Below are 12,528 nucleotides of genomic sequence, written 5' to 3' on the forward strand. Positions count from 1 at the left end.
GTTTAGCATTTATTTGCACAAACACTTGTTATCTCAATTAACTTAGGATAATAGAATGCATGCAATCACATTCGTAGTATGAGTTTTGTATAATTTCAGAATTCTCACAAATATTATATATTCGTTAAATTTGATAGCGAAAATGCATATTTTGGGGAAAAATCTCATTAAACAGGTCTTTATATGACCTACTACAACTAATCGTTGCTAGTTAGTATGAAGTTTCACTTTATTTTTATCACTATCATGATAAATGTTAGTGAATTTACAAGTAATTACAGTTGAAAAATAAAATGAAGAAAAATAAATAAATATTCTTCAGGTTGAGGCGCAAATATCTCGCTCTCTTTAAGGAGATTCAAGCCCACTGCGGTAGCATCTTCACCGATCCAACAATAATACTCTTGAATTGTTCCCTTCAGGATACAACAACCCGACAACGTCGTATGACTCGAACAAACTCTGGACAAGTTGTTGAATCCAAAGTTCCACAAAAACGAACACATTCCTTCAACAAAAATAATGTTCTCTACAACTCTTTTGTAGAGAAAAAGTTCGGGACTTAAATTCTTTCTTACTCTCTTAACTCTCTTTTTCACAATAACAACCACACAACTTTTTCATGTACACCATAACATTTTTCTCATTCACAATACAAAGAAGAAATACCACAATTTATTGATGTAGAATCTCTTTCTTGAAATAAATAATAAGATCGTGAGATAATAAAATAGTAGAGCATGAGTTGGTGATTACAAAATATAAGTTTTAGTGGGTAATAAGTGGTGAATCATGGCATCAGTGGTTTCACGAGTTACACCAAAGTAATGACTACTTTCTTGCCAATTTATAACCAGTATCTCACAAGAAATAATGCACTTTAATTTTATAATTTTATTTTAATATTAAAATGCACTAACACCAACAACAAATAAACAAAGTAATTTAATGTAATCATAGGGTGTGAATAAGCATTTTTATTTCATATTGTGTGTTTTGTGTGCGCTATTGTTAGTTCCTTAATATGGTGGGTATAATTGGGAAAGCGAAGAGAAGGGTTCCATCTAGAAATTTCTCCTTTGGAAATGGGAATTCTCCCAAATAACGACAACACGGAGCGGGGTATTCTAGTAATTACATTAAACCCGGCGTACCCTACGCACTCGGCGCAAGCTAATTGACCAACAGCCATCACAAAGCCCAAGGAACCTTCGAGATTCTCCTCTTGCATAGTAATTGCCTTTTCCTGCTCCATTCCACTCCGCGACTCTCAAAGCCCCCGAAGGGAAACAGGTTACCCTTTCTTCGGTCATTTCGTCATTCATTAGATCTGTTTCTTTTTTCGATCTGCGTAACTAGGTTTCGCGATATTCTTTTTTGTTTATAAATTTAGTGTATCATTTTCGAATCGTTAACTGGATGGCTTTGTTTGATTAATTGAAAATTTTGCGTGTGCAGGTGAATCTACGGCATCGATATTCTTTCGCCATGTGAGTACTGTTAAACCATCGATTATTGTTTAATTTTTTCAGCTTCACTGTTGATGTGCTATTTTTATTGCGAGCTTTTTAGAATATCAAATCATCGCGCATTCAATTTGTGCCCTTATTGTAATTGTTTGAATTATTCATTTTGAGTATAGGTTGTATGTTCGAAATGGATTATATGTTTAAAAGTTATGTGAACGCAAAAGAAAAGATATCAGTCTAAAAAGACTAGGGTCCGAATCCCGACAACACAAAACATTTAGGTGATCTCTTTTACATCTGTCTAAGATGTGGGCATAAGTTATCCCGTGAGACTGTGCAAGTACCCGGTTGAATACCCGAGTTGTGCGCAAATTGATCTGAATGCCACCTCTTATTTACGAAAGGAAAAAGACTAGAAGTGACTTAGTTGAGTGTAATGGATAGACAAAAGATTTTACAACCTTAGCCCTATGAATTTATAGCTAAAAGTGGAATAAGGGGTGAGTTTGAGCTAAAACTTGAATGTAGACCTTGGCAATTGCTTTAGCGTTTACTGCTTTATTAATGTTATATACACTGCATTGAATTTATGTTTTGTGTTTTATGTTGTGTTTCATATCATGTACATTATGAAAGTACTGTATTAATAGTATGTTTGGCCAAACTTCTAAAATCAGCTTATTTTGAAAAGTATTTTTTTCAAAAGTACTTTTCAAAAAGTATTTTTGGTGAGAATTAGCTTGTATTTGGGTACTTAATTTGAAAAGCACTTTTGAGTAGCAATATGTGTTTGGCCAAGCTTTTAAAAAGTGCTTCTAAGTGTATTTTACGCAAAAGTGTTTTTCTACTTCTCAAAAGCTGCGTCTGCTTCTACCTAAAATCACTTCTTTCCTTCTAAAAGCTTGGTCAAACACCTTAACCTTAGAAAAAAACACTTTCGGCCAAGCAAAAGCTGTGGCCAAGTAAGCTATAAATGTTGACACTAATATGTATATCTTATCTATTTGTAGCCTTTAGTATGCTTATATGTTAAGTAATGTCAGTAGAAATTCGATTCAGTGTTTCTCATCACAGTTAGTTTACTATACTACGGCTACAAAACATTACGTAGGTGAAGAGACAAGTTTTGGCCGGTAAACTTCATAAAATTGGTACCCGATAAAAAAAACTTAATTAAAAAAATGTATTTGACTAGTAAAAAATACCCCAGTTTGATTGTAGATTTTTTTTTCCGGTGTGGTAAAATTTATTGATATTGAATAAAAGGCCAAAAGTGAGGAACTTATACAAAAATGGTCCTTTATGATTGACGCACAATCATCCATACTAATAGGGATGTAGATAAAGCACCTAAGTTAACCACAAAGGGAAAACAAGCCCTCAGCTTTCTAAACACATTTTTTAATCCCTTCAAGTATTTACTATTTCTGTCCCTTCTAAGAGCCCAAATAAGGACGGAAGGAGCCCTATTGCATGCTCTGCACCACCCTATTCTTCTTCTAAATGTCCAATTACGCATCACATCCTCAATTGTCTCAGGCATTTGCTTTGTATTTCAAACAGGTTTAGTCCTGTCTATAATAATTGGCTGCCGATTGACACTGCTCCAACAAGTAATTTTTTTTATCTTCTGCTAACCGCTTGCACATGAAGCACTATAACCATTGATCAATTTTTTTCTTTATTGGAGCTCAAGAGTGCTTTCTATGCTGTTGCTCCATTTAAGTCTATCTCTTCTCTTGTTGGTGACTATGCTATTATGCAGTCTTGGTGACTATTTATTACGTGGAGTGATGTGCTTCTTGCGAAATCCTCCCAAAATTTCATGATACACTTCCACAGTCCAGTTTCATATGATGCTCTAATCACATTAGTGCACTCGCGAGTAGAAGTCCCATACTTTGCTTGGATGATCTCTTTTCTAAAGCCAACTTCCTCCCGGTTATATCTCCCATGCCACTTCATAAGCATGATTTTGTTGTGAAGTGCCAGGTCTTTAACCCCAAGGCCCCAAGTGTTTTGGGCATTGTAAATTTGGACCATTTGACTAAGGCCTAATTTTTTTTAAAAAGATTAAGACGTCTGAATCTGAATAGTAAGACATCTAAATTTGAATACACATCGGAATATTAAGATGTGTGTTAAGATCTGAATACGAAATGATTAAGACTGTTTGATTTTTAATATCTGAATGTATAAAATTTATCTTATTTGAAAATTATTAAACATAAAATTCAAATGAAATACTAATTAATCTAATATTCTATCAATAAAATATATAATTTTTTAAAAATATAGTAGTTGTTGGTGGTGATGGCTAACGGTGGTGCTTGTGAATGCCGACTAGAGGCGGTGGTTGGTGGTAGGTTTGGTTGATGGTGGTGGTTCAGGGTAGTAACTAGTGGTGATTAAAAGTGGTGGCGATTATGATTGAGGATGGTGGTGGTGAGGAGGTGTGAGCGACTGGCTGTAGTGGGCACGCGAAGAGGTAGAGGACGACCTAAGAAATATTGGGGAGAGGTGATCAGACATGACATGGCGCGACTTAGGATTACTGAGGACATGGCCCTTGCCAGGGAATTATGGAGGTCGAGCATTAAGGTTGTAGGTTAGGGGAGAGTTATGAATATTTCTACAGCACAATAGAGTGAGACTAGCCAGTTAGGAGTTAGACTGAGAATGTCATTGGTCGTCTATTGATGCAGGGCTTTACCTACTAGTTTTACTATACCAGTCATCTATTTCGTATTTCGTATTCTGTATTTCATATCTCTTATTATGCTGTTATTTTATTATGCATTTTTATGGTACTAATATATCAGCTCCTGTTGTTTTGTTGAGCCGAGGGTCTCCTGGAAACAGCCTATCTACCCTTCGGGGTAGGAGTAAGGTCTGCGTACATATTACCCTCCCCAGACCCCACTTGTGGGATTATACCGGGTCGTTGTTGTTGTTGTTGTTGTTGTTGTTGATGGTGGTGGTGAGTGGTGATAGTGAATAATGGTGGGTGCTGGTGGTAGTTGTGATTGAGGAAGATGGTGGCAGTTTATAATGATGATTAGTGTCAGTTATGATTGTTGATGGTGATGGGGTGGTTAGTTGTGGTAGTTGAGGTGGATGAGTGTTTGTGTTTGAGAATGATGGTGGTGGGAGTGGTGTAGATGGTGGGTGTTGGTAATTGATTATGGTGGTAGTTATGATTGAGGATGATAGTTATGGTGGTCGTGGTATGGTAGTGGTGGTGGTAGGCGGTAACGAGAATTAATAATGGATATGGATGATAGCATCTTAATGACGACCTTATCCCCAGGTAGGGGTAAGGTCTGCCTAATAGACCCATTAAGTGGTTATGAAGTAAAAAAAAACACACACTTAATGATTAAGATCTGAATAATTAAGATTCATACTTTAAAAACAAACGCATGTATGATTAAGATTCAGACCTCCATTAAGTGCAAACAAATGAGACCTAAGTGGAACTTATGTTCTTTATTATTATTCTCCCTTAGGAAAGATCTTATGAGTTTGTCAAGCTGTTTTTGCATTTTGACTGGGATTGGCAATAGGGACATAAAATAGGTAGGTGACCATCCACAACACTGCTGATGAGTGTTAATCTGTGACCCCCCCCCCCCCAAACAAAAGTTGCCCTGTGTCTAGCACCTAAGGGAAGACCTAAATAGGAAAGGATCCTGTGGTGCAAAACATAATGTCGGCCAGCTCCTCCAAGTCAGGGACTACATTAATAGGATAAATGATACTCTTGGACATTTTTATGTTGAAGCCTGAAATAGATTCAAAAAGCATCAGGGTAAGATTGACATATTGCACTTTAGTTTTTTTTGCACCACAGAAAATAAGGGTGTCATAAGCAAATAAGAGGTGGGATACAAAGATTGATGATCCTGAGTTATTCCTCACTTCAAAACCTTTTAACTATTGCAATTTCTTGGCCTTTTCCATCATTTTACTGAGCCCCTCCATAGCCAGAATGAAGAGAAAGGGAGATAGGGGTTCTCCTTGCCTAATCCGTCTTTTAGGAGAAAAATCCCACTGGGCTTTATAGCTCCCCCTCCCTCCTGGTACCTACTACGTGAAGAAACATATCCTATTTCGGGACTCTAGGCATCTAAACTGATTAGTGGAGTGGATCAAAACATTTTGTAAGTCACAATGGAAGTCAAAGGCGCCCAGAAGAATTGCCTTCTTCACTTCATGTGCTATGTCATATGTCATATTCGTAGCTGACTACCTATGAAGGGAAAACTGTATTATAGTTAATTGGTATTATTTGTGTGATGGCACATGGAGAATGTTGATTATATCTCTTGCGTACTATTACTGTTGTTGAGTTATGGGTTGCCCATATCCCATATATTTAACATTCAATAGGCACTTCCTAAATAGTGGTGGATGCATTAGCAATTAGAAGGATAAGCAATAAGATGCTAGAAAGAAAAAGTTAGGAAAATAGCTCCTATTTTTAAGTATTGTTTTCCTTTTCTTTTCTTTTTTCTCTTTCTTTCTTTTCTCTTATCCCACCGTTCACCACCACTTCCACCACCAGTAAACAGTAAACAGCTTTCACTGCCAAGCAACAACCTTCATTCTAAAGTTCATTCAGCCCCTTTCTCAGCTAGTTAGCTCAGACAAATAAGTTGCAAAGGATCCACTAACTCTCGGAAAAAATAGAACCCCAACACCAGTTTCAGAAATCCAAGAAAAGATTGCCTAATAGGTAAAAGTTCAGCTATAACCAGAAAAGAGAACCTACTTAAATTTTTCAGTACAGAATACAAAGAAATGGCAAACTAATGACAAAAAAATAGAAAAAGGACAATTTTCTTTCCACAATCAAACAAAGGAGATGATGGTGTTCAATTTGTGTGACATGTCCTTTTCCATGCTTGTGTCTGGTGATGGATGATGTTGAAGGTTCTGCAATGGTGGTTCTAGGAAGGAGATAAAAGTGGAGGGAGCCGGGCCGCAGGAAAAGGAGATTTGGGAAAAGGGGGGGGAAGGAGAAGAAGGGTGGGGGAGCTAATATAAAATTTTTTCCTTTTCAATTTTTTTGTTTAAAATAGAAGAGTATGTGGCAAGCTTGGATTGGCGCGTGACAAACACAACATTTTTAAAATTGGAATTGGCTGAGTAAGGAGGTATTAATACCACTTTAAATGAGTTCATGGGTTACTAGGAGATCCCTGCATAGTTTAAGGTCGTAACTGAAAAATATGACTACTTTTGGGGGCAGGGGATTTATGTGTTTTCCCTATTTATTATGCTTGGTGAATAGATCTTACTTTATGTTTGTTGATCTGCAAAAAGTTTGTTTACAATTTTTTTCTTTTTGGTAGGACTTTGGAGCTATTCCATATTTTCAGTTTGTTTGTTGAATTATTGTGGACTTGTCTAACGAGCTAAAGTGTGAATTTTAGTTAGTTCACCATTCCTCATTGCCAATTCTGAAGTTGTATCTGTATGTCTGGGATTTTTTTTTAAAAAACTATGCATCACTCCCTCGATGTGTTTTTGATATACCTGATGTAATTTTTTTTCCTTTTATGAGCTCTAGCAGCTCTTTTTATGCCTTAGGAAGTATGTTGCTAATACTTTTGTTTGTTCAGGTCGGACGAGGAAGTCGTTGACCAAAAGAAGACACTAGAAGAGACTTGCAAGCCCAAGTGTGTAAGGCAACTTAGGGAATATCAGGTGATTCCCATTACAATGAAAAAAGAATTTGTCTTTCAGTGGCCTCATTTGTGCATATTTAATTGTTGGAGATATTTCTTATTCCTTAGGGCCTCTTTGTGCTGGCTGTGTTAAGTAAATTTGAACTAGTGATTAACAATAATCAAGACTTGATTTGTTATTCCTTTAGGGCCTCATGAACTTCCTTCTTCTTCAATCTATAGCTAGACTGGATCTTCTAGACCAAGCTTACAGGTAAGGCTTTCAAATGAAGACCAACAGCTATTCATCTGTCTTCTAGTTCCTATGTTCCTGGCCTGCTTGAAATGCTACAGTGCCTTTCTACCTCCCTTATTTCATGCCATTGTCCTGTGCTTGAACCTCTTTCTAGATTAAGCTTATAGTTAAAGCTTTCAAATGAAGACCAACTGCTATCTTACTATGACTTCTATGTTCCCCTATTCCTAGTCTCATTGAAAGACTGGCAGCAAAAGTGCAAAACTGTTAGATTTCTACATCTTCTGCTCAGCTGACTGTTACCTTGTAATGGGCAAAGAGAAGTTTTGGAAAGGAGGAAGTAGTCACCGAAGGAAACAGTAGAAACAAGTCCTGTGTCCTAGCTACGGAGAAACACCCAAAGGGCTTGAAACATTTTTACGGTTTCCCCCATTGTTTTGGAAATTTTTTTGTGTTTTTTTTTTTTGGGGGGGGGGGGGGTTCTAAGTTGTGCGGACTCTTCATTTGTGGTGCCGCAGTACCTGTGTCGACATGACGTAGACACTAGTATGGGTGTGGGGTACGTAGGTACTTTGACCACAAACTACGGAGAAATTAGAGATAAGATTTGGCATTTTGATTTCTTAAGACAAAAGCTAAGCTACTGTAGATCTCTAGGTTGCTACCTATAAATTAAGAATAAAAGATTAAGTTACTGCTTTTACAAGCTACATGTAAGTTTTCACATAATGGCATATTTTTAGTGCTCTATTTTTAGATATAGCCAAATTCCGGCACTCGTATCCATACCCGAATCTTAAAATTTAGGTCATGAAGTACCGGATCTCTGGATTCGCTCCTGTATCGTATACGCACACCCAACTTAGGGGAGGAGTAGTGGTGGCGGGGAAGGTGAGCAGGACTGCAGGGTATATCACCTTGGGCTAAGAGAAGCTAGATGCGGAATTTAGAGATCACCCGACAAAAAAAAAGGAGATACTGAATCCATGAGATCATACTTTTTTATCTGCAGCGACACGTTTAAATTCTGAAGAGTTTGTTCTGTATGATCATAGCTTTTTGAACCTGGCAACATCATATACCCACACCCAACTTAGGGGAGGAGTAGCGGTGGCGGGAAGGTGAGCAGGGCTGCAGGGTATATCACCTTGGGCTTAGAGAAGCTAGACGCGAATTTAGAGATCACCCGGAAAAAAAAAGAGATACTGAATCCACGAGATCATACTTTTTTATCTGCAGCGACACATTTAAGTTCTGAAGAGTTTGTTCTTTTGCTATATGATGATAACTCTTTGAATCTGTCCTGTTTATATGATGTTGCCAGGTGGGCAAATTTGAACAGTTAATGTTTACTTAGAATTTTGCATTTAAAGTAGTTAGAGCATGGAACTTGGAATGTTGAGTCTCCAAAGATTAGCTGTTCTCAATTGGCTGAATCATTGTACAAGCTAGCTTCATTAGTTATAGAAACTAGGGTTTTCTCAGTTCGTTCTAATTTAAAAATCGGCATCCTACAGGCTTGTGCTAAAAGGATAGAAGGTGATGAATCTGGGCACAAGCATTGCACTGGACAGTATTTTGATTATTGGCAGTGTATTGACAAATGTGTAAGCTCCTTGTTTCTCAACTTCATAGTATTTGTTCCTTTCTTTTCTGAGGTGCGGTGGTTTTGGGGAGCGGGGGGAGGGGGAGCAGGTTGGTGATTGGAATGCGAAAGGTTCAAACCCTCCTCTCGTCTGTCCTTTCTGTTACTTTATTTTGTAGATTTTTCCTCAAAAACTTTTTGTGCATACAGGTTGCGGTGAAGCTATTTGACCAGCTCAAGTAGCGAGGATGCAATTTGATCCTTTGGCATTTATCTTGATTTATGTTGCTGTTTTGCTATCGAACAAAGCGTTACCATATTGTTCCGTCATGCTGCAGACTTGCAATCTTTTCTTGCAACATTGTAGCTGCGTGGAAAATTTTGAGCCATGATCATTATGAACTTATTGAATAAAAGCAAACGTGTTTCCTCAAATTTGTCATTTCTGTTCTATTCGTTCGTTCAAATGATTAAGAATGCCCCGCATCAGATGTTTTTCCTGATTTTGCACTATTCTTACTATACTCTGTGCATCTGTTTCCTGATTTCTTCGTAGAAAAACTGTCTCGTTTGGTACCTTGTGAATATTTCAACTATCACATGCAAGTCATAGACCCCTGAAGTTCTAAAGCTAAGGCCCGCATAGTTTTGATCTTTTGTGTATGCAGAGTAGTGGATGGCGTCCTTTATGTTACATTAAAATTCGCTTCCACAATAATAAAAAATGTGAAAAAATTGCATTAAAGTATGCTTTCGATCTTGAGATTAAAAATAATTAAAGTCAGATAAAATGTAAGATGCAGCGAACACCTGGTAGAATACTTATGTTTGCGCTCGTTATTTTTTTTGTTTTTTGATTTGCACCGGGTGTCCGAGTCTCTAAGAGCCCGATTAATCCCGGGGGTGCACAGGCCTTCGGCAAGGAGCTTTCCGCAAGTGCACCACACTTAATTCAGGTTTTATCCGGTCCGATGGCATTCGGAAATTGTTTGCACGGTTATTTTTGCGCTCTCGTTATTATGGGGCAACATCTAAACTTTTCACATTATTCAGAGCTAGCTAGTTCATTGACTAATGGTACCAACCAGATAAGTGAAGTTTCACAAAGTACCAGGATCCATAGTCTTCAACCTCCTAGTTATCGTCCCTAAGAACTATCGAATCTAACAAGTTATGAAATTAAATTAAAATTAAATATCATTATTATATATTCCACTCTGCCATCGTGTTATAATCTCTTCATTTAGCAACTGCAAGTAGCCTGAATTTATAATTGTGGAGTCTGAGTCTATGTTGATTATTACTAATACAATCAATAAGAGAGTAAGAGCTCCATAGCAGATTAAAAGCACCACTCTGCAAATTAGAAAACTGACAAAATTGGGTGAAAGAGATTAAAAAAAAAAATCCGACTTCAATGAAGCTCTATCGCTGCCTAGTCAAGTTAGAGCTATACAATGAAGCAAGATCAATGATGCATCTCAAATTTCAGATTTAGGCCAAGGAAGGCCTATTCCGCTGTCAATGACTTTTATTAGCTGAGCTCTTAGCACTGTGCTACATTTATTCAAAGCATGTAATGGAGGGGGCCACTCAAATGTTAATTGATAGTTTTATGCAAGTCTATATAAGAAACTTTGATTATAAAAAGAAAAAAAAAAACAACAGCTGCAAGTAGTGTTTGATATTGAATCTTTCATTCCTCAGAAAGGATACCCTGATGTTTACCCAGCTTAAGCCTCCAAGAACAGAAGTTCGTAATAAGAACATTGGCTCTAACTATTTATTTGCAAACAACAATCTTTCTTTTATTTATATTCTTTTCCACCTCTTCATGAAGGAGACACATCTTCATATTCTAAACACCCAACAAAGAAACTCTTTATTACCAAAAAAAGAAAAAGCACCCCTAAGAGAATATTGAAATTAAATAATAAACTAAACACTACACCCTAATCTTGAAAGCATGTCCTTGACGATAATGTCTGTAATACGACGATGAGCTTCATCTGTCAAATGAATGCCATCCCAGTGCACGTATTGAGCCGGGTTAGAACAAGCTCTTACACTAGCTGATCCACACACATTACTGAAATTAAAATTGTATCTTCCACCAGTTCCACAGCAAGCAGCGAGCAATGTGTTTTGATTAAATCCAAAGGAAGTAGCACTCTGAAGAAGAGTCAAAAACGCCCCATTATAATCCCCATAAACAATTCTAACACTAGGAAACTCGCGTCGTAGATTATCCAGACCTCTGTTTAGGTATCTGTGATGGTATGAAGCAAAATCATTATAATTTCTCAAGCAACCAAATTGGTCATAAGCATTGGCATTAGTATCAGGAAAAGTTGTAAGGTATAGAGGAAGACAACCTAACGGAAAAAACCCTGGTACCAAAATACGAGTTGCCCCGAGCTGAATCACGTCCTTAATGCCTCTCATAATACCCGCAACAACAAAAGGAACGTAAGTCCGTACCTCAGGTAATTGTTTTCTTTGGAAAAAATTATTATAGTAGTCATTACCACCCCATTCCCCCATTACTACTAAAGAGTTACTGAGAGTTTGAGCACAATTGGAACCACAGGTAGATTGCAGGTGAGATTTGAACCAACCTAGTTGAGCCGCAAGCGGCGTGTTCCAGGCGGGCAACCTGACATTCCGGGCAGCCCAGAAAGAGGAATTCAACGTTGTGGCACCGGCGACAGCGAAATTGACGCCTTGACTAAAAGTATTACCACTGTCCAAGTAAGCATTAAGGAACGAGAGTTTAAGAGCAGAGGTAATGTAGTCGATAATGATACGGCCGTCGGAGAAGCGGCCTGTAGGTCTCTTAAAAAATGTCTCGCCGTACGGAGCTCTGTTGGCACGGAATATGATGTTAGCACCAGGTGTACGGATGACATTACCGGCATCGGCAAGTGAGTCGCCGAATTGGTAAACGGATTTGATATTACATTTAGTTTGAGCAGCTGAAGGAGAAGAGAAAAATGCCAAAGTTATGATGAGTAAAAGAAAGAAAGAGAGTTTGGGCAGAGAAATTAGGGAGGCCATTGAAGAAGGATATTAATTTACTGCAGCTGCAGGGTGCTGGTGCTATATAGTATGACCCAGAGAAAACGATAGAAATCTGTATTTTGTGGTTGTCATTTCCTTGCCTTTTGAATTCTATTTTCTTATCAACAAACTTTTACCATTTCGATTTACATACTAATAAAGTTTTATCAAGTGACAAGATGAATTACCCAACGGTCATGATGGCTCTTCTGTTTAGCACTCTTGATCGGTGGCAAACGGGCGGGTCGGATATGGTTCGGGTCGAAAACCGGTAATGAAAAAACGGACAAATTATCTGATCCGACCCATTTTTAATACGGATAAGAAACGGGTTAACCCACAGATAATGTGGGTAACCATATTATCAATGACTACTTGCATATGATCACTTTTGAGAGAATTTTTAGTCTCCCTAACTTAGGAACCCACAAGTTGAGGCTTTACAAATGTAAAAGTTAGACCCATTGGTTATCTATTTTCTAAATG

General features: G+C 37.7%; 1 protein-coding gene and 1 non-coding gene across 3 annotated transcripts; one reads left to right on the forward strand and one right to left on the reverse strand.

Annotated features, from left to right (window-relative positions):
• The first annotated feature begins 1,055 nt into the window (after nt 1-1,055).
• Nucleotides 1,056-9,240, forward strand: LOC107768841 (uncharacterized). Of its 2 annotated transcripts, none has more exons than XR_012695589.1 (6): nt 1,056-1,359; nt 1,459-1,490; nt 7,097-7,181; nt 7,351-7,415; nt 8,915-9,004; nt 9,193-9,240. It is a non-coding gene; the product is annotated as an uncharacterized LOC107768841 (transcript). The 2 variants fall into 2 exon arrangements; XR_012695588.1 differs by having other exon boundaries at nt 1,056-1,293.
• A 1,524-nt stretch (nt 9,241-10,764) lies between these two features.
• On the reverse strand, nt 10,765-12,153 carry LOC107768840 (acetylajmalan esterase 1-like). Its single transcript, XM_016587991.2, has one exon. The coding sequence runs from the start codon at nt 12,037-12,039 to the stop codon at nt 10,921-10,923; it is 1,119 nt and encodes a 372-aa protein (XP_016443477.1). The 5' UTR covers nt 12,040-12,153; the 3' UTR covers nt 10,765-10,920.
• Between the last annotated feature and the right edge of the window lie 375 nt (nt 12,154-12,528).

Source organism: Nicotiana tabacum, chromosome 10, assembly GCF_000715075.1.
Source record: "Nicotiana tabacum cultivar K326 chromosome 10, ASM71507v2, whole genome shotgun sequence".
Taxonomy (NCBI): Eukaryota; Viridiplantae; Streptophyta; class Magnoliopsida; order Solanales; family Solanaceae; genus Nicotiana; species Nicotiana tabacum.